This window comes from Myotis davidii, unplaced genomic scaffold (assembly GCF_000327345.1).
Source record: "Myotis davidii unplaced genomic scaffold, ASM32734v1 scaffold348, whole genome shotgun sequence".
Classification (NCBI taxonomy): Eukaryota; Metazoa; Chordata; class Mammalia; order Chiroptera; family Vespertilionidae; genus Myotis; species Myotis davidii.
The window spans coordinates 946,742-969,459 of record NW_006298965.1 but is presented as its reverse complement, the minus strand read 5'-3'; the positions used below and the strand labels follow the sequence as shown (position 1 = coordinate 969,459).

Sequence of the window (22,718 nt, the reverse complement as noted above, 5' to 3'; positions counted from 1 at the left end):
GCTTAGAGTCTGCCCAGGACACAGGGTGTGGAGGTTGAGACTGGCCGATGTTCTCAGCACAGTGGGTTGAGGCATATGAAAATGGACTTACTTTTGTGTCATTTGACGCTTTGAAAGTCTCAGACTTCCTTAGTGTTGGAGTTTATGCTAGACATTCATTGATTCCCTCTCTGACTTATCCATGAGTCATTCCACGAGGTATCAGTGTTGTCCACAGAAATAGCATGACCTGGTGCCAAACGTAGTAAAATTGCAGATGACTAGGGATGAAGGCATGGCTGATAGAAGTATAAAATTACACATTTCCACATGGATTTGGCTTCACTTCAAACTTACATGTGTGCGAAGACTCATTTTGTACCTTCCGCTCCTTTCTTGCCCCCCAACGCCTTGCCAGCTGCTGCCCATCTCATGCAGTGGTGGCTCCTGACCACGAAAGCATCCCAACTGCTTGCTCCTCCCCTTTATGCTGCACATCTAACTCACGTTCATGCCGTGGTGCATTGACCTCTAAAATATTTCTTTTTTCTTTTTTTTAAAATATATTTTATTGATTTTTTTACAGAGAGGAAGGGAGAGGGATAGAGAGTTAGAAACATCGATGAGAGAGAAACATCGATCAGCTGCCTCCTGCACACTCCCCACTGGATATATGCCCACAACCAAGGTACATGCCCTTGACCGGAATCGAACCTGGAACCCTTAAGTCCGCAGTCCGGCGCTCTATCCACTGAGTCAAACCGGTTAGGGCACCTCTAAAATATTTCTGAAAGCAGGGGATTGAGACTATTTTAAAACCAGGTGTGAGTGCATTGCTGAATCTCCTTATAGCTACGAAATTATGGGAACGGAGCTGAGAGCCCTGGAAGTGTTTACTATCAAATCAGCAAAAGCACTTGGAGTAAAAAAAATAGATAAAATATTAAGGAGTTTTCAATCTTAGAAGACATTCTCCTCTATATACTAGAATGCAAATTTATTCCATCATCTCTGGAAACACTTGCTTTTTCCAAAACTCTGCAACCACGAGAGAGAAGACAGTGGGAATTATTCAGAGTGTGGCACATACCAGGTGGTTGCGAGATGTTTAATGAATGAGGACATGGACAGATGGACAAAAATAGAGTGGTAATGGCGAAAGGACCCTGAACTCTGCGCCTGTTTTCTGTTTTTGCTGAGCAGGAATCTATTTGTCATTTCGCTTTGGTTTGCTTTTCTAAGAGCAAGATAAATGTCATTTTAGAAAGACAGACCCACCTTTAATATTACTCATGACTAGGGAAATACCGTGAGTGCCTCAGGCTACCACCAAATGGCATTTTATTCTACACAATATCCAAGGGAGAGCTTTGGAAAGGGTCTATAATTAAAGACTCTGTAGTGACGGTTATGCGTTTAAAATGGAAGAAAAATGGAATATTAAGGTTGTAAACCTTCATGTACTAAGCAATGAAGGTCAATGATATTTTTTTCCTCATTAATTATTCCAGTGGCTTATTCTTGCAAGTTACTTTTGTTCTGCCACATACTAGAGAAATGAGAGTTAGAGAATTACTTCTTATTTTCTGGTTCCGTTTTGCAGGGGAAGATGGTGAAAGGAATGGGAGGTGCTATGGACCTGGTGTCCAGTGCCAAAACCAAGGTGGTGGTCACCATGGAGCACTCTGCAAAGGTAACGCATGCAGCTTTTGGAAATTCTCAATACACCCAAATCCTATACGCCCGGTTACCTGACCATGCCCCCAACCCCTTTTTTTTTGGCTTATTCAAGTTGATAGCATTTATACTTTGAGGGGAAGATTATAAATAAAGGCAGTTACTTACTATCATTTACTACATGGTTGTTTAACTTTGAATGAAGCACAAATATCAGGACCTTCTTTGACTGTTTGCCTTGTAGACACATCCAAAGTCAAAGCTATAGCGTCTTCAAAGCAATGAAAAGATGTCCAGGCAGATGTGTTGATTCAGTTTTAAAGATGATTATAGTGGTTGCTATCCTTGTGAAAAATGAAAAACATAGCAGAATATAGGTCTTTTAACAACAGTTATTTTCAAATGGACAATATGGCCTCTTACCAAGGCTGTGAGGTGCCATTTGGAGAAGGTGTTAGAAAATTGTGGGCTAGGTGACAGAAAGCATACTTTTATTTTAACAAATCATCAAATATTTATTGAGTGACTGTTAAGTGCTAGGCACTGACCAAAAGTAGACAAAAGTTATTGAATCATTGACCTCATGGAACTTACATTTGATGATGGCAATGGTGGTGGTGTGATGATGATGATGGTGGTGATGATGATGTTGGTGGTGATAAAGATGAAGATGATGGTGATGTTAGTGATGATGATAGTGTCCATGTATTGAGCTCACTGCGTGCCAACAGCACACTAAGCACTTGTTGAGTGTACAAGCACATGAACTTGATCATAGGCATCTTTCATGGTTCCAGAAACAGCTTCAGACAAGTGAAGTAATTTGCCTGAGTTCTACATAACTGGTGGAGCTGAGATTAGATTTGGGGGTCCCTGACTCTGAAGCCCAGTTTTCTAACTTCAGAGCAATCCGTGTAACTTTCTTCCTTGTTCCCAACTCAATGTGTTGGGACCGGCTGAGCATAACTGCTTTGCTGACCTGAATCCAGGGACTTTGGATGATTTGAAATGTTGCTGTTGGGTGGTGCCCTCTTTGTTTTTTGTGCCCTTTGTCCATTTCCACGTATTCTTTAAAATTCTTAGTTTTAAAGCAAATGCTGCCTGTTCCTACCTTGAGACCTGCTATTCTGAGTGGAAGTGGTAGTTGGCCCTGTTCTCATTGAGCGGTGCAGCACAGGGGGAGATCATGGAGCTGCAAGATTGGCTTCTGACTTGCTTCCCGTGGGGAGTTCTGTTACAGAGAGATGTGTGCTGTGAAATGGCTCTGTTGTAAAAACTGTAATAAATGTGGGATTATCATAAACTGTTTAGTAAACAGTGGGAAGTGAGCAGTGGAGCATAAATATGAAACATTGGAAATGAAACCAGCACAGGTTGCTTCTAAGAGATGCCTTGCAGAAGCATCCAAAGTACCTCGTTTCAGAGGCAGAAGGATGCCAAGCATGCAAATGAAGTCCAGTTTTCTGGAACATTATGTCTATTTGGACAACACTTTTTTCTGACTTTCCTTTTGTGGTTACTTCAGTCCGACTCATTTTAAGTTATATTGGTGCAGTTGTTTTCAAAACATTAGGCCTCTATTTAGAAATTCTCTTTCTCTTTGTTTTAAATGCGTGTGTGTGTGTTTTCACCTCAGCTGGAAATTTTGATAGAGGAAAAGAAATAGTACTTCAAATTTCTGATTAGAAATCCCTTCTAAAGCTTTGCACAGAAGCAAGATATTTTTTGTTACCATTTCTTCTTTTTCTTCTCTCCATGGGACATGGCCTTGAGTTTTAGAACAGAACTGAAGTTAGATATTTTTCCCTAGATACTTTCACTTGAATAAACTAACAAAAATATATTTATGATTAAAGTAATAACAGTGATTTGTTCAGACATAAGATCTTGAAAACTAACCAGAGAGGTTTCTCTTCTTGCCAGCTTCACTTTCTATCCGCGGTCCAGGATGTGTGGTTGCTCCTGTCTGTTGTTCACCTGGACTCATTGTTACTGGCCCAGCTCCAAGACCTCCTGCTTCTCTTCTGCATGTTTTACTGGCCAAACGGTTGGTAGAGGCTGGAGAGGAGATGGAGGGGAGACAGGTTTTTCACTCCCGGTAGCCTCTCCAGGTAACCATCTGTTCTGGCAGACATGCCAGGTAACTTCTGCCTAATGATTAAGTGAACAGCTTAGGGGAGAAGTCCTGTGAGTTTTGTAAGACACAAGGGTGAAACATTTGCCACGAAGGATTAAAACTTTCATTGTCGTGAAAAGACATTTCATCTCATATCCTGAGGCAGCATGTTTTTCTGAGAGGGTGGGGCTGCTAGGTGGTTTTCAGGTACCACTTCCTCATAGGGGAGCAGATGCAGGTGGCTTATCGTTATAGCATTACCTGACCTTTAGAAGCATGCCTGTGTTGTTGCTGCTCTAATGAGACAAAGGAAGCTCTCTCCTTGCCAGCCTTTGCAAGCAGCCAGCAGCTGCTGGTGTTGGAACTGGGCTGCCTGCCAGGGCTGCTCTAGAGGAACCTTCCCAACTCTTCCCTGCCTTAAAGCTGCCTCTGGGGACCCCACAGGAGGCACTGGTGTGCACCTGGCATTGCGGCATGATTTCCCTATAAGCTTAGACATCAGGGTTGCAGGCAACATGGAAAAGTAGGCCCAGTGTTGTGGTGTCCAGCCACCTTCTTTCTTGAGCTTCTTTTCATCTCTTGACATGTCCTTCTTCTGCATTTGAAAAATGGGAAGAAACAAACGAAATGAGTAACAGTTTGAGTTCTCACTAGGTGCAGGGCCCTCTGCTTGGCATCGCACGTGCTGAATCTCGTGAGCCTCTCAGTGGCCCTGTGAAGGAAGACTGGGGCGGGGGCAGGTGAGAAACTTGCTGGGTAAGTGGTGGGGGTAGGGGTCTCCCTCAGTGTCATCCAGCTTGTGTTCATCATAGCATACCTGTCACATCCTCACCAAAGCTACCTCTCCACTAGCATCCCGCCCACACCTGCCCTTTACTTGAAGCTTTAGGTTTCAGAATTTCCTCTTTTTCTTTTTCCATTTTAGCGAGTCAAAATACACTTTGCTTTGGTGAGACAGGTATTAGCAAAGTAGGTAACGCAATCTGAAAATCAAATTGTGTCTCTTAGGATCCATCTCCCCTTCTTCCCTTCTGTATTAGAATTCTCCAAGTTTTACCTGTGCACATACATACTAGCCCAGGTACAGACTACATTCCCAGAACCCCTTGCATGTAGATGCATCCATGTGACCAAGCTTGGGTCAATGGCGTTTGACTATTTGCAATGTGTGTAATTTTTGAGCCATGTCCTTAATGGGAAAGCAGATTTCATTGAACTTTCTTTACCCCCCTCTGGCTATCTGCAGCAGTAATGTTGGGCCCAGGCTTGTAAAGCATATTGCTAGGCTCACAGAGCTGCCCCACCAGCCTGGATCCCTAGGTGCCCTGTCCCCTTCTTCATGGGTTCCTGTCAGGATTCCTCATAACTCCATCCTTGCCTCTATGCTCTTCTCATCCTCTACACCTTTCTTGGCTGCTATCTAAATTTTTGGCACCAACTACTATTTTTCATTCTGGACTCCTTATTTTCACACTGAAATTGTACAACGAAACTCTGATGAGTCTAGAACTGTATTTTTTTCTTAGTAGACACCTCCACAACTCCACCTGCTTGTTCCACACCCACCTCAATAGCAGCACACACACAAGTGACATCATTCTCACTTCCCTGTAACTCTCCTTCTGCTTAGACCCGTTCCTGTCAGGATTCCTCATAACTCCATCCTTGTCGCTATGCTCTTCTCATCCTCTATACCTTTCTTGGCTGCCCAAAATTTAGAAGAGGGTATCTAAATTTTTGGCACCAACTACTATTTTTCTTTCCAGACTCCTTATTTTCACACTGAAATTGTACACTGGAACCCTGATGAGTCTAGAACTATATTTTTTTTTAAATATATTTTATTGATTTTTTACAGAGAGGAAGGGAGAGAGAGAGAGATAGAGAGTTAGAAACATCGATGAGAGAGAAACATCGATCAGCTGCCTCCCGCACATCCCCTACTGGGAACGTGCCCGCAACCCAGGCACATGCCCTTGACCGGAATCGAACCTGGGATCCTTCAGTCCGCAGGCCGACGCTCTATCCACTGAGCCAAACCGGTTTCGGCTAGAACTGTATTTTTTCCTTAGTAGACACCTCCACAGCTCCACCTGCTTGTTCCACACCAACCTCAACAGCAGCACACACACAAGTGACATCGTTCTCACTTCCCTGAAACTCTCCTTCTGCTTAGACCTAATTACCTTGTATGAGTATGTTGATTTACCTATTTATTCAGGCATCCAATATTTATGGAGGACCAGGTCCCAGGTGCCAAGCATCATAATCGGGTCTGAGGAAATAAACATCGGAAAGATGTGGTCTTTCCTTTAGGCAGCTGAGAGGCTCATGGGGAGAGAGTCATTGAAATCAATACTTAAAATAGAAGAGGGTATCAAAGTAGAGTGTGGTGTTGAGCACCCAGTTCCTGTATAAGGGAGCTGTCCATGGGATGCAGCATCTGCCTGGAGACCTGAAGGATGGGCCAGAGCTTGGTCCTAGTGTTGCAGGTTGAGGGACTGGGCACTGGGGTGCATGTTGAGGGATTAACAATTAGGTTCCTGTTGTCAAAGAGCAAACAAAAGAGTTGGGTGGAAACACACATGCGCGTGCGTGGTCTGTTTTTCATACAGTGCTCAGAGTGATGTTTTAAAAATAGAAATCAATCACATTACTTCTTTTTCATCTCAGAAACCTTCCATGGCTTTCTGTCTCACTTAAATTCAAGTTCAAAGTCCTTACTGTTGTCTCTAAGGTCCTCCGTGGTCTGTTGACTCCATCCCCCTTTCTGATTCTATCTACTACCATTCTCCCTCTCATCCTCTGAGCTCCAACCATGCTCCCTTCCTGTAAGTTTCTGGAACATTCCAAACACCCTTTTGTCTCAGGGGCCTTGCCTTGTTATTCTCTGTGCCTGGAATGCTCCTCCTTAGGACCTGCGTGGATCGCTCTCTCAGTTCACTCAGGTCTTTGCTCAAAACACCAAAGAAGCTTTTCTCAACTACCCTGCTTCTTCATCTGCCTTCTTCACTAGAATGTCAGCCTGGGGACCTGTCTATCCTAACAACCAATGAGAATCATGCCTGATGCACAGTAGGACTCAAAATACTTGTGGAACTCACTAATTCTTCAAATCATAATGCTACTTTGAACATATAGGGCATTTTTCTCTCTTTCCAAGCAATTATCTGCTTACTGCCTTTATGTTATCATGGCAGTAATCTTGTGAAATAGGTCTTATTGTTTCCCTTTCAAAGACAAACTGTATTTCATGGTTCTTAAATATTCTGATAAAAGTCAAGTGCAAAATTAAGAGCAAAACCAAGCTGAGAACCCATGTATTCTGCTGCTGGGCCTCCATTTTCTTTTGCTAAACGTTTCTGTCTGGCGAGTACCATCACCACTAACAGTGGAAAGGAAAGTATTCTGTTCTCAGCATCGGTGCTGGAGGTGTATTCCTAAGGGTATAGCTTTCCGAGCACAAAAGCAAAGAAGTTCAGTTATAGTTGTCATTTATTGGAAACAAGCAACGCTTGGGTACCTGTTTTAAAGAACATAAATGAGAGCTCTGTTTCTAAAACAGGTTTGGATTTTATTTTTATTACAGTAGGAGGTCTGCATTCTGAAGGGATCAAAAGAATTGTAATTATATTGTCATGAAAGTTGAGAATAAATCTTTGTGAACACTGTTTTTATGAAGCTCAACTTGTGTCTGGTAGTGAAGGTGTCATATGGAAATCTTGGATGCTGTTGAACTTGTCTTTACTTTTTGGGGATAAGAATTATAAAATATAAATGAGGTTTATTAATCCTGTTAATTTTGGACCAAATGTGTTACCGAAAGCCAACTTATATGAAGGATATTTTTAAGAAACTCTTTACTGGGAAACATTTTTGAGATAATTTTCAGCAACATTGAAAAGAATCCCCAGATAAACCTTCCTTTGTTAGGATAAATGATATGTAACATAGTTCCCGCTGGTTTAATTATTTTCCATTCATAAAAGCTTGTCAATATTTTATAATTTGTTAATAATTCATGGCTGGATCTGTTTGGAAAAGAATATTCACCTTTAAAAAATGCAAACGCCTTTTTATTTCTCCCGGAATGATGGAAATGCCTGCAAAATATCTTAAAATGTGGAAAAACAGCAGAACTCAGTCCAGCAACCAACAAGCCCCTTTAAAATGCCTTCTAGAATTTAATTAAACTAATACTTTAAATTCTATGACTGCGTGTGCACAGTTCTTAAAGGGAAAGGGGATGCTAAGAAAAGCTTTCTCAGTTACCAGGACAATTCATGAATGGAAAGAGAAAATGATTCCTGTTCACCCTTGGGCTCTGCATCCTTAGGCCAGAGATTGTACCCTGCAGTAGTAGAGAGAACAAAAGGCCATGATAAAAGTTTCTGTATTATATGGAAGAACAATGGCCTTCTATTTTCTATTCTAAGTCTCATCGCCCTGAAGAGTGTTTTCAGGGAAATGGCTCGCTGTGTGTGTTGTCTCATTTGGCGAGTCCTCCCCTTGAGAACGTGCCTGTAACCACAAACGGTTATTACATCTGCCTTATAGAAACCATTTGTCAGAGCAACCGCCCTCCACGTTAGCGCCCGCCAAGTCTCTCTAGCGAAGTCCCATGTGGATTGCTGGAAACCCTACGAAATAGGGGGAAAGGCCACAGATACCCGCTGAGGGTAAACTCAGTGTGAGTAACAGCACCTTCTTGTCTTTTTATTCAGTATACCTTGATTTCATTTATTTGGCAAATCCCACTTTTCTATGTAGCACATCAGTCACTACGGCGATTTGATTTCCTTTATTTGGCAAATCCCACTTTTCTATGTAGCACATCAGTCACCACGGCGATTTGACAGTCACGTGTTTGGTAATACGGCGGCCCCAATCTTTGATATCTGTTGTATATGTATGGGAGCTGTTTCACTTGGTTTAGGCATTGAGACCAGTAGGAAGAAGGAAGACTCCAGGGCGGTGACATCCAGGCTGCTGTCAGCGGATGTTGGCCAGCCCAGAGAGAGGCTGTCTAGGTTTTTGTGTGCCACCAGACAGGGTACTGAGTCTTCTCTTGACAAGTCCTGCCTTTGTAGCCCCCTTTTTAGGGGATGGATGCAGCCTTGACACTTAGGAGGAGCAGCAGAGGCGGTGGAGGGACTGTCATTCACTGTTTCTCTCTTTGTGTGTAAAGCTGCATGTGTCATTCTGCAGTCATGAGATGTCTGTGCTTCTTCCTTTGATCATGCCTTTCTCTGTTTCTCAGTCTTACAAGCCCCCCTACACACACACACATTGTGGTTTCGATCCCTAGTCATGGCACATACGTGAAGCGACCAGTGAATGCAGGGATGAGTGGAGCAATAGATCCATCTCTCTCTCTCTCTCTCTCTCTGTCTCTCTCTCTCTCTCACACACACACACACACACACACACTCCTCCTAGCTGTGCTTTTCCTAGTGAGCTCAGAGATGCTGGGATGGTACAGACATGTGTTTCAGGACCAGAAAGCAGCCTCGAATGGTCTCTAAACCCCAGTCACATGGTGCTTTACATCTCACACTCAGAGTTCCTCGAATCAAAATGACAATATTCAGACAGCAGTTTTGATCACTGTGGCTTGCCTGGCACTCCACTCATTGCATAGATGTGGATATAAATCATCTCAGCGTTCAGTGAGCTGGAGTCTAGTGTTGGGGTGGGGTGTGAAGGGAGATTGACGGTGACAGCATGTGCGGTGAGGGAAGGAAGCACTGGGGTGTCTGGACACCGGAGCAGGGGCATTGGAGAGGGAGATGGCACCTGAGCCAAGTCCTGAGGGTAGGCAGGTGTGGCCACTTGAATGTGGGGTGATGGGGCCACGGTGATGTGTGTTCCAGGTAGCATGCACAGAGGCTTCAAGACCTGGTCTCTTAAGGAACAACCAACTTCCAGAATTTACCTTCAGCTTGTCACGAGGGCATTCCCAAAGAAGGTGCCTCCAAGGGGACATATGCTGCAGCCACATTTAGGAAGCACTGAACAGAAAATGTGGGCATAAAATGGGGTTTGATGTAAAGCAGACTCTTACGGATTGGGAATGCTCTGCTGCCTCTGGTGAATGAAATGTTGTCATCGAGTGCAAACATCATGTGAAAAGAGCTTGTTATTCGGGACTAAGTTTATCAGGATAGCATGGAGCTTATTGCAATGATAACAAGGGTATCTATTACCATTTAACCAGAATTGTCTTCTACTAAAGTGTTAAACTGAGATCACCATGAAGCAAGTAATAGAAGGTACGGAGGCCCCAAGTTATTTAAAGTCAAGAGGGTGAACTCCTGGGTCTTGCATGAGGCCTGTCAGTGACGAAGGGGGGAAAGAGAAAAGCTGGAGAAGCAGGTGGAGGAAGGAGACGCCGTTCCTCACTAGGTTATGAGGGAGCTGGCACATAGGGGCACATTGAGGTCAGGAGCCTCAGCATTCTACACTTCACATGCATTCCTCTGCCTCATCTGGCATCTCTTTGTGGGGAAAGAAGCAGAATGATTAGGATGAACAAGACCCCACTAACCTTAGGATTTTGCATCTAGCTCAACCCATCCTGCTTCCTGCACTTTGAACACTTGCTAAGTGCTGGACACTTGCATCTATATCATCACACTAGATGTAGATTTTGCTCAAATAATGAGAATAGATTAAGAGCTCCCTGCAGAGAACATTCTTCAGAGGCTCACAGATTGTTCACTTCACTCACAGATAGACATGGATTTGTTGTGGCAGGCCTTATTCAGCTACATTAAATGTAAGGAGACCTGCCTGGCCATGGTGGCTCAGTGGTTGAGCATTGACCCATAAACCAAGAGGTCACTGGTTTGATTCCCAGACAGAGCACATGTCCCGGTTGCGGGCTCGATCCCCAGTAGGGGGCATGCGGGAGGCAGCCAATTGATGTTTTTCTCTCATTGATGTTTCTATCTCTCTATCCCTCTCCCTTCCCCTCTCTCTAAAATCAATAAAAACATATTTTTAAAAAAGTATAAGGAGATCTGATAACTGTAGAAGTTCACACATTTATCGTTAACTTAAGCTCTTTAACTAAGCTTCTATGACATGTGCATACTTCCACTGAAATCGGGAAAGGAAAATAGATAATTAAGAATGAAGTGAAAATGAGGTTTTATTTCTACAGGTATAAATTTTCTTATACAGTAAGATCTACAAACATGTAACTTGTTATTAAAGGTATAATGTCTAACCACTTTATATGTATTTAGCTCTAGTTTTGACTAAATTAAAGTAATAGAGCTTGTTGTTATTTTTTGAAATCCATCCAAGATTCCCAATAGACTTCCCTTTTCTATCTCCTTCATTCATTCAAAAGTATTGAATACCTTTTGTGCCACACATCGGATTTAGTACACTAAAAGCTGTTAATTACTGGTGTGTTGGTGCCTTGGCAGGTTATCACAAGGAGTCAGATCTTCTTAATTAAGCCCTTGCCTCTGAACAGCACATCCTTGGTCTGAGCTGTGTTCAGAGAGATGTAAACCAGGTAGCAGGTGCACGTTGAAGTAGGTAAACATTGAGATGGCTCAGGATGCTGATGACATCATGTGTGGTGCTTTTAGACCCCTCCAAAAAGGAGTTCCCCCCATTGACCTCCCCCACCCCCCAGCACATACCCTCACCCCCCTAGTGTCTGTGTCCATTGGTTATGCTCATATGCATGCATACAGGTCCTTTGGTTGATCTTTTACCCTCCCCCCACCCCCCTTCCCGCTGAAGTTGACAGCCATTTTTAATAGATGTTCTAGGTCAGCCTTCAGCCTCAAGGGAAAGATTAGTCTGGGCTCCTGATGCTTGCTACTTAGAAAGGAACTGATATAATCAGAAGGAAGTGATCTGAAGAGCAGATCATTGTCCAAGCTGTTGTTACAACTGTGCCCCACAGATGTGCCTCAGGGGCCACGGCGGGTGGGGGGACTTTAGGGGGAAAAGGAAGGTTGGGAATTGGGGGCAGGGAGGCTAGTGGGGAAAAACCTGCTTTCCACACTGAATCCCTCTTTCATTTTACGTTTGAAGAAAGCGTACTGTGGCTGAAGGAAATTTTGGGGGGAAATGTGGATTTGGCCAGTTCACACATTTTACCAGTGAACAAAATGAGGCTCAGGAAAAGCAAATGGCTGTATAAAAAAGAGAATCTAATCCTGGTTTACTGCACTGCCTGGCCGAGCAATGGGCAGTTTTCCACGGCCGTTTCATCATGTGATGTAAAGTCTGACTGTAAAGTTACCTACGAGTTGTGATAGCTATGTAGGAACTGAATGAAGATGATGGATGTTGGGGGTTTGTGGGAGAGTTAAGTCTTCATATGCCCCAATAAGAAGTTAGCAGATAATAACTAATATTGATTAATCCATAAAAACTTCATGGCCAACATTATATTTTAAAATACAGAGGTAAGAAGAAAATGTATAGAAGTATAAAAGACAATACTAAAAATAATTGAAATTGATTCCTATTGAGAACAGATCTAAGAGAACTGAACGAGATGAGGACTGCTGTTTTCTGCTGATACATTAATTTTTTAATGAGTAAAAAATGTTTAAAGGGGATTTGCAATTCTGTGTATGCTTCCTACCTGTCCTTGGTCAATAAAGCTCATGCTTACAAGAAGACCATTCCCTAGAGGAGAAAAAGAAGCAGGATACGAGAAGTGAAATTTCTCGCTCCACGATGTAAGGAGTGGGGTGTGAGAAGTCAAGTTCATGCAGGGTGTTTCCCAAGGAAATGATTAGGCCTTTGGCTATTCGTTTGGTGTTGTCCCTGAATTATTTTAGGGACAGAAAAGAAGGTGGAAGCCTGAGCGTGCAGAGATGTGGAATCAGCCTACACTTCGGGGACAGCCCTGTTTGTCCTGCAGTTATGTCAGCTCTAGATAAACATCAGCCCGTAACTTCTCTCTTTGATGTTTCTTTTTGAAAACAGGGAAATACACATAAAATCATGGAGAAATGTACATTGCCATTAACTGGAAAGCAGTGTGTCAACCGCATCATCACTGAAAAGGTAAATGCTTTCGTTTCTCCTTTTATTCCCTCTAATGCAGTGGTTCTCAACCTTCCTAATGCCACGACCCATTCATACAGTTCCTCATGTTGGGGTGACCCCCAACCATAAAATTATTTTCGTTTCTACTTCATAACTGTAATGTTGCTACTGTTATGAATCGTAATATAAATATCTGATATGCAGGATGTATTTAGGCGACCCCTGTGAAAGGGTCGTTTGATCCCCAAAGGGGTCGCGACCCACAGGTTGAGTGGGTCGCTGCTCTAATGTCTGCCTCCACCTTTTTTTTAAAAGAGAATTTTTAGAGTTTTTTTTGTTACGCTCTGAAAGTGTTTTACATTGGTAGTCATAGGATTAGTTTAATAGTATAGTCCGTGGGTAGACTAAATAGAGAAATTTATCAGGTTAATGTTTCAAAATGTAGAATTCTTAATGTGCAACTCTCTGGAAATGGACATAGGCACACAGAATTGAACTGCTGCCCTTTGTAATTTTGACTGTGATGTAGTCCAAGAAAAGTTTTATTGCTCATTATGCTTGGACTGCTAAGATGGATGATATATACAAAGTTAAGACTATCCTTTCTACCTTTCCCCTATGCTTTCCCAAACCACATGTACAAATTGTTGGGTTTTATTCTAGGAAGCTCAGAAAAAAATAGGTTTTAGTCATTTGGATGCCCATCGCAGTACAGGCCCCACCGCGAACCCAGGAATCTTGTCTGTGGTTCTCTCGTGTCCCAGCCCCTGTCAGAGAGTGGGCTGTCCACGTTTCTCTTACATTGATTTCTTCTTAGATGGAGCATTGGCTGGTGGTGCTGCTAGAAGCTGTTCCCATCAGAGGGCAGCCTCCTGGGCAGTTGTCTGCCCTCCTCTTTCTGACCCAGAGTTGAACTGAGGGTGTGGGAAAGACATCATTCTCATAAATGAGCGAGGAGGGTGTAGTCTTCTCAATTCCGTGTCTTGATGAAGCCACCTTCTCTGAACCAGACTGTTCCCAGCATTAGTCTCAGAAAGCAGAGCATGGCCTCTGCAGTAGCAGCAGGTAGCAGCTGGAACACCGTGAGAGACGCATGCCAGATGCTGAGGAGGGAACATCCCGAAAGGCTGCCTGACAGCCAGGGAGGGTGTCAGCGAAAGCTTCTAGGTGGTAAAAATAAGCTTTAACGTGTTTTGCAAAGCATTTTACAGTTTGTACCTTTTCTCCTCCCGTTTCAGTTTCCCACTTTCTGCCTTAACATGTCCCCACTCAGCCACACTAAATGCTTCGAACTGTGTACATCCCCGCACCGTGTTCTTCTGGTACTTTGCACACCTATCCCTGTCCTTGGAATGCTCTCTCCACCCCATCCAGCTGGCTCATTGCTGCTCATCTCTATGTCTCAGCTATTTCTCTCTTTCTCTGACAAGTCTTCTCTGTCCCTCCCCAAGTCTTCCAGGAGCTTCTCCGAATCCCAGTACTTACTCTGACTTAGCACTGACCGCTGTATTCACATGACCTCGAAGCTCTGCCATCTCACTCATCACTGTTTATTCAGCACTTAGTATGGTGCTTGCCGGACACAGTGCAGTTTTGTTGCCTCAATGTATTATACTTTCCTTGTATAATAGAGAAAACTGATAGATTGAGTGGTGAGTCTTGAAAGATAACTAGGAATTTTATAAGTGGGAATAAGACCAAAGAAGCTCCTCTAGGCAAAGGGAAGAAAGTGGGCAGAGCCTGGGAGGTGTTAAGAAAACACAGCCTAGGCGAGGACCCACAGGTGGAACAGTGTGGAACAGCCAGGTTCTGAAGGCTAATGTTGAAAAGACAGTGAGGGGCCACATTATGAAGGAATGTGAATGCCTTGCTAGGAAATTTGGGTTTTATCTGGAAGGCAGTTGGGAGCCTTCCAGCGATTTTTAGTGGCTGGGGACACAGTGGATCAGGTTTGCATTTTAGAAAGAGCGCTGTAGCTTTTGAGTAGAGTAAGCGGAGAAGAGATGAGACAGAGGCCAGTGACAAGTCCCCTCCACTGCTCTGAGCCAGAAATGAAGATCCTAAACCACAGGACAGGAGCAGATCTGAGAGATTTATGATGATCTCAGCCTAACTCGATGATGTGGACATGGACACTAAAGCAGAGGAGATTTCTACATTTTCTGACGAGCGGGTGGTCGACCTGTTGTACGCTTAGTGACATCTGGAACTGTAGGAGGAGAAGGGGCAGAATGGTGGGAGGCAGGAAAAGAAGAGGCTCAGGTTGGACATTTTCAAGTCAATATTCTTGAATAATTAGCATCCAGTCAGGTATTTCTGACAAACGATTGTAGATGTGGTTCTAGAGCACAGAAGAGAAATCACTATCTGAACAGGTTTGTGGAAGTCATTAGCATGCGGGGATCATTGGAGCCTTAACTGTAGGTGACAGTGTGTAGCAGAAATGAGTTGAGTGACAGGCAGCCATGTATGGAATGTTTGGTACCTCAAGGAAGAGTGGTACATGTTTACCCCTGTGCTCCATACAGTAGTCACCCAGTAAATGTCTGTTGAATGAGTAAGTATGAGAATGCAATGCCATTGAAGACGATAAATGTGTACAGCCCTGCGGAGCAGACTTGGGACTAGAATTCCGTTTTCAGCTCTTATGGAAAATTCCATTCATTTGCCATTTGAAAGAGGCCATGGCGATGTTATGACCCTAATTTCCAAGTTCCCTGTTTCTAGAAGGAGATTATGAAAGGTGCCTTTCTCCCAGCACCCAGACTGTGATTAACTGCTTTATCCATATGGAGCCTTTTATGCTGGCGATAAAATAATTAATTTGCTCATATGCCACGTGAATAAAGCAGTTGCAGTATCATCCTTGGCACTTGAACAATTTATTGTATAGCTCTTAGATTTTAGCCTCTTATTTTTATCAGATATATTGTTTTGTTTGCACTTTATACCACTAGATGGGAATCTTCCTAAATCTTTCCAAAGTAAATTTTCCTCTTTTTAATAACAGATACTTGGTTTTTCAATATATGAACCCAAGAGCTAATTGGGATTTGATGGAAGTTTTAATAAAAGTTTTTTAAAAGCAATAACTCACTTTACCATAATGTTTAACTGCCTGGTCACGACGCCACAGTTACCTTCTCTTCCATCTCTTCCCTGCCTGTTCTCAGTAACAGCGCCATCCAGAGGCTTTGTTGCTCTGATTCCAAGTGGATAAATTGACAGTTGTTCGTATTACAGGTAAAAGGAAATCCGTGCGAACAGCACTCCAGACTAGTTTCTGCAAAGGAAAAGTCCATTACAATTTTTTAATTCTCAGTTTGGAGTTAAATAAACTATTGCAGCACGCAGACATTCCTAAATGAGCATTTTCCCCTTCTCAAAACGAATATATTTTTTAGAAACATAAAAATGAGTAAACAAAGAGCAAGTCTGCTGAAATATTTCCTCTTAATTTAAACTATCTTTTCCAGCAAAATCAACTAGGTTATCTGTGAATTCTTCACACAAATAGAGACTGTGTCACTGGTTGCCTTGATGTTGTGCTCCTGGGGACAAATGTCAATTAACTGGAGACAATAAGTGTTTGGGGGTTTTGATTTGGGTTCACACACAGGTGACAATAAGGTGAGCTGTTAAGGAGAAAGACCATTCCTGTAGCAGCCCCTGTGATGTCCTGCTGTGTCCAGGCAGGATGCCCGGTGTGCAGGGTGTGATTTGTTAGTATCTTTGACCTGTATGACAGGGTTAGTATCTTTGACTAACCCTGGGAAGCAGGGATTTTGATATACATCTTCAGTTGTGAAGGTAGCATCACCAAAGATTGCAAAGTTCTAAGCCTAGGTTCTTCCTTCTACACCCTGTGTGTTCAGATTAGCCTCCTAACCAGGAGCATGTTTCAAAGCGACAGCGTAGAGTTTACTTCCAAGCCAGCTGAAAGGAAAGATCCGAACCCTCAAATAATAGCTGAACTTAAGGTCAGTTTACAGAAGAGGAGTGATCTGTGCAGCCTAGTGCATAAGTCTGAGGAAGAGGAAGCTGACCATTAAACCGTAGAGGAAATGCCTGCTGGAGGGAGGCCAGCTTGGAGACCCAGCACGCTGGAGTCGCAGGGAAGCAGCTTGGCTCTCCCACTCAGAGCTTCCCATCCATAGACATCTGCCTGAGCAGGTGACTCCCACTCAGAGCTTCCCATCCAGACACATCTGCCCGAGCAGGTGAGCCTCCTGCCACTGGAAGATCCTAAGCAGAGCCCTGGCACCCATTTCAGAAGAACATTTTGAAGAATTCTTGGGTGGGAAGTTTAGTAAGTGACTTTGTGGGCCTCTTCCACGCCAGTTGTCATAACTGAGTGTGACAGCATGTGTTCGAAATCAGATACAACAGGTTGAACCTACCTGCAGAGGTCAAGCTTTACCATCGGGCACTACCCTCACCTTGTGTTACCAACCAGAGTGTTGTAATGGAATGTTTAGAGTGAGCTTGGCTTTCTCTTGTTCTGAACATAAGCATCTTCATGTGATTTGCATTCTAGATGGAGATTCCCACGCTATGCTGTCTATCCTCTTGGACCTGTGTGCTTTTACTAGGACTTACAGGGAAAGGTTTAGTATTTACCTGGGGGTGGAGGTCTTTCAGGGCCAGGACAGTTCTTGCTTTAATTACTCTGAGCCATTTCCAAGCACCTTCTTTTGTTTCCTGTAACTCTACCCAGGAGCATCCATCAGCTTTTCCCTCTCATTCCTGTGCTTTCACCTTCCACATATCTCCTCCCTCCTTATTTTGCCCCATTCCTTTCTTCCTTCAAATCATTAGCAGGCTGACGCTCTATCCACTGAGCCAAACCGGTTTTGGCAGAAAATTTGACCAGAACTGTTAGACCTAACCAAAGTAAAGTAATTATAAACACACACACACACACACACACACACACACACACACAAAACAACAACAACAAAAAAACAGGTTATGCTTGCCTGGCGTGGTTCAGTGGTTGAGCATTTATCAATGAGCCAGGAGGTCATGGTTCAATTCTAGGTTAGGGCATGTACCCAGTTTGCAGGCTCAATCCCCAGTGGGGGGTATGCAGGAGGCAACCGATAATAATTATCTCTCATTATTGATGTTTCTATCTCTCTTTCCCTCTCCCTTCCTCTTTGATCAATAAAATACATTTAAAACAAAACCAAACAAAAAACTGGTTATAATAGTAGCAAATGGCATCAATAGTCAACACTCCTTTGGCTCCTGGCATCAATGGTGCTCCACAGCTAATTGCCAATTAGGGAGCTGGCATTTATTCTCCCCAAGATGTAAGAATCCGTTTGACATTTTTTCATGGCTGATTTTCAGAATCTTTGTCCTGGGTCTTGTCTCCTTTAAGAACTGGAGAGCTTGTTTCTGTTTCATGCTATAAAATAATCACTGTAATAGCCATCGTCATTGTCATGTTCTTGGCCCCAACAGGCTGTGTTTGACGTGGACAGCAAGAAGGGGCTGACTCTGATCGAACTCTGGGAAGGCCTGACAGTGGACGACATCAAAAAGAGCACCGGGTGTGACTTCGCAGTAAGTGTTTCTGTGAACAATCCAGCCACTTACCCCATGTCACCAGCTTGATGAATGGGTGTTTACAGGACATGAACCATTCATTTGTGATCATTTTTGGAGTTGACCTTTGCAGAGAACAGGAGTGGAGGGAAGGGGGCCTCCAGATGAGAGCAGGTTGGAGCAGGAATAGGCTGTGACTCATCTGCCAGAGTTTGGAGTCTGACGCAGGAAGGGGAAGGACCACCCGCAGCTGCTGGGAACAGAAGGTCTAGCGAGCTTGAACTCTAAGCTACTCTCTGTAAAGTCCCCTGCAATTCTCCCTTCTTGGGTTACACATCAGCCGTGGCTAAACTTGATTGACTGAAAAATGTGAGCTTCACTCAGAGAATTGGTACTTCCTTATTTTTAAGCCCATCTGTGGCTTATGAATTTCTCTTTGAGTAGCTTCTATGCCTGATTATTCCATCTGTTGAAGTTATTAGAATGTTGGGCTTCTGACACCGCCAGATTATAGTCACAAAATAGGCAGATCCTACAAGTTTAGTACATAAAATTCTGACCTACAAAGTAGATAAGTTCTTCAGGGAGTATCCATTTAAGAAATCTCCAAATCCCTTTTTGAAACAAAGAGAATAATACTGCAATATAAATAATTGGCCTTTAGTATAAGTGCTTATTTATCAATCACCTACCTAATGGGAGTTGAAGGGATGGATGGCTCTGAAGAAAATGAAGGAAACGAATTTGCTGCTTACATACCTTTTTAAGAACAGATCTACTAGTTAAAATGAAATATATTTATAATGAGGGGAAACGTCACAGCTACAGATCCTGGAGAAAGTAGTTTAACAAAACATATTTGATAAGTCATGCAGAGAGCTCATACATTTCTTCCTTGGGTGCTACATGCCTGGCCGGTACCTATCCATGCATAACTGATTTCCATAAAAGCAATTTTGCTGCATAGTTAATTATCCACATTTACCTGCTTCTGCTACTGTATAAAGGTCTTTGTCTATTAACCTTTTCCAAATTTCTCTTGGGAGAAAAGAAGTCCGCCAGCAATGCCTTACACAAAAGGCACATGTTTAATTACCTTTTCAATAACCTCAGGGGGTAAAAAATGAGATTTGCCTATACTTTAACTATTTAGAATGCCTTAATCTAGTGATAAAAGCAAACCATTCTTACTTAATGAACTTTTCTTCATTTTTTTCCCACTGTGTGGATGAGTCAGCCCCTGTTCAGTAGGTAGCATATTTGAGATCCATACAGTATTCAGTTCTCTGCTGCCAAAAAGAGTATACAAGGGAAGAGCCTCATTGGAAGAGCCTATTTTTAAGTCCTGTCCATAAATCAGGAATGAAAAAGATGGATTTTTACTGTTGTTTTTTTTAAGTGCCAGTTTTCATGTCTTTATACATTGAAAAATATATCAGGGGTTCCTCTTTTATTACAGTATCACCCCTCCTTCTCTTTGGACATTGGCATGTCATCTTGTGTCCCCCAAATTAGGCCGTTGAGATGAAATGTTAATTTGTATGTCAGTTTTGTCCTGAAAATGAAAAGGTGTAGCATAGCTGAACCACCCTGACAAAAGAACTAGCTTTTGAGGATCTGATGGTCAATGGCATGGCTTTAGACCCTGGCAGATGAAATCGCATGTAGTGGATTGTTTGTCTAGGGACCGGAACGCTCTGATTAATAAAACCTTCTGCTCAGTAGCTGGGTTATCAGTGAGACACTTTTAATAATAAAAGGACTCTGAGCATAGTATTACTTTATTTGATAATTCTGTGTTATAATTCACAAGCTATCCATGTGATTATGATGGTATAGGTAGCATTTTGGTCCACACGGGACTATGCATGTTAATCAAGGTTTCTGCTTGAGAAAAAGCTCACTCAGCCTTCACCATATAACTGAAAGTGAATATTCTAGAAGAGAATAGCCAAGTTGCTGCATAATAAAGGGAAAAAAGTAAAAACCAAGGTCAAAGTAATTATGAGGATGTGTTGCTAAAATGTCCCTTATATCTAAGAATATGGGCAAGTGAATGGCCAAATGTACAGAATGTGGATATAGGCTGATTGAGAAAATACTGAGAATTTCAAAGAAAAAGATAGTGTATGACAGCATGAGATAACAGGACATGACAAAATTGTAGTTTCCGGGTATTAAAAAATAAGCATTATAATGAAACATTTGCCCATTTTAAAAAAAGTATTACTAAGGCTTTGCTGTATACCACAGTACAGTTAGCAGCACAGAAACTGTGGAAGAAAATCACATCCTATCTGTGTTACCTGAAACAGCTTTCATAAAAATTTTGTTAAAGACCAAAAAAATGTCTGATGTGTTATATTCATGATATTGTCAGCTGAAAGGAAGAATTTGCTTCTCAATTGGTAGGAAAGCTTCTTAAGGGTCATATATGTCTGGAACTCTAAAGGAGGCTGTGGAAAGTTTGTCATAGAAATGCAAATAATTGGCTCTATTTCTGGAACTTTCATCACACTCCAAACATAATTCTGGTCAAGAGTGGTTCACAGCAGGAGAAGCCAATTTATAATGGACAGAGACCTTGTTCCATATGATCCCTCCTCCTTCAAAATGCAGTTGTTATAAAGAAAGGACTTCCCTCTGTGTTTCTTGGGAATTGAGCTCTGAATCTATTGAGAGAGAGAGATAAAGGAGCCGGGCAGGGAGAGGTGAAAAGGCCACTGTTATGATAAAGGCTGGGATGGAGGGTGTGGCTGAGGTGGACAGCCACACAGGCATTTTAGATATATTATGATTTCAGAAAGGAAGGGAGCGGGAGAGGGAGAGGAAGAGAGATGGAAACATCAATGAATCATTGGTCGACTGCCTCCTGCCTGTCCCACACTGGGGATAGAGCCCGAAACCTGGGCATGTGCCCTGACCAGAATGGAACTGTGATCTCCTGGTTCTTAGGTCGATGCTCACCCACTGAGGCACACCTTCCGGGCCACAGCAGGCTTTTCAGATAGGAACTCTAGAGGCGGGGAGATGTTAGCGCCCAGCTGCAGGCAGCCTTGGAAAACCGTGGCTTTCTTCACAGAGGCGCGCTTTTACTTCTGAGCTGCTTTCCGCATGGCCGAGAGCAAAGCAGTACATGGTCCCTGCAGAAGGCCATGGCATGTGAATGAGACAGAACAAATTGGCACAGTTCCGACTGCCAAGGGTCTTGGTTTTATTCTCTAGGCAGAAATACACCGAATCCACCCGTGGCATAACATTACATGAGGATACTACTTGTTTATATGTTTGCAGTGGGATCTGAAAGAAGCCAGCTGCAGACAATCTTAGCCCCATTGAATAAATTTATGCTCTTAATATCTATTATGAACTGGCCTTATACCAGCATTAAATAGTATGCTCTTGGGATTTCAGTGGACTGGGAAGACAAATCATTGGCTTATCTCCTGCACTGAAATCATGTAGTCTTATGCTTAGCCCGTAGATCACCGTGGCAGGACAATCTGCTTCAGCTTGCATGGGCTTTCAATGTTGATGAGACTGTGAGAGAACAGAATAAAAAATGGTTGTTTAGTAGATGTTTTCATTAAAAAAAAAAGAACACACCACGGAGGCTACGTCAGAGCGTATAAAGCTTCATCTTCTGATAAAAGTCAGTTTCCACATTGAGCATATAAATGAAATTAAGAGCTCAAAATAGGGCCAACATGACAAGAAAAAGGATGAGATGTTTAAGAAATTAAGGCGTTGTGTGCTTTTAGAGGAAATTCTATAAAGACTCTCTTTCAAAAAAGGCTAAATTTTTATTTCATTAAGTTATTTCCACAGATGCTTTGTTGTTGTTGTTTTAAAGGATTGGTTGTGAGAGACACTTTCTAAATACTCAGAGTCCTTATGTCTTTTATTCTTTTCTGGAGAGTCTGAAGTTCTGTGCAAATATGAGCTGTGACTTGTAGTATCTACTTGTTAGATGTCTCCTATTTTTTCTATTATTATACATCAGTTCTTAGAGCTGGCAAGTCTGAATGAGCTCTCCTTTATTCTAAGCTCTCTATACTAAGGCACACTGATCCTTTTTATTCTGGCCATGTCATTCTTTTAGTAGAAAAATAGAAAAGGGATATTAACTCTTGACATTGTGACACGCTAATACAGAAATAATGTATAAATGAACTAAAACTATTTAACCTCATCAAGTCCAAATAATTGTCTACTCCTATTTTTAATACTGACTTAACCTCTGTTAGAAACCTTTCATCCAGTTCTTTGAAGCTTACCTAGTCCACTCACTCATTCCTTCATTTCTTCCTTCCTAAATTTAACAAAAAAACCATTAACTATTTGTTCTGGAAGGCAAAATGCTTTC

General features: G+C 42.6%; 1 protein-coding gene across 1 annotated transcript in view; it reads left to right on the top strand.

Annotated features, from left to right (window-relative positions):
• The window catches only part of OXCT1 (3-oxoacid CoA-transferase 1), a 116,914-nt gene extending 98,493 nt beyond the window's left edge, over nt 1-18,421 (top strand). Inside the window, exons 14-16 of the mRNA XM_015571001.1 lie at nt 1,583-1,672; nt 12,737-12,817; nt 18,269-18,421. Of these exons, the coding sequence (XP_015426487.1) occupies nt 1,583-1,672; nt 12,737-12,817; nt 18,269-18,421 (324 nt within the window). The remainder of the gene's footprint in view (nt 1-1,582; nt 1,673-12,736; nt 12,818-18,268) is intronic.
• Nucleotides 18,422-22,718: the final 4,297 nt, after the last annotated feature.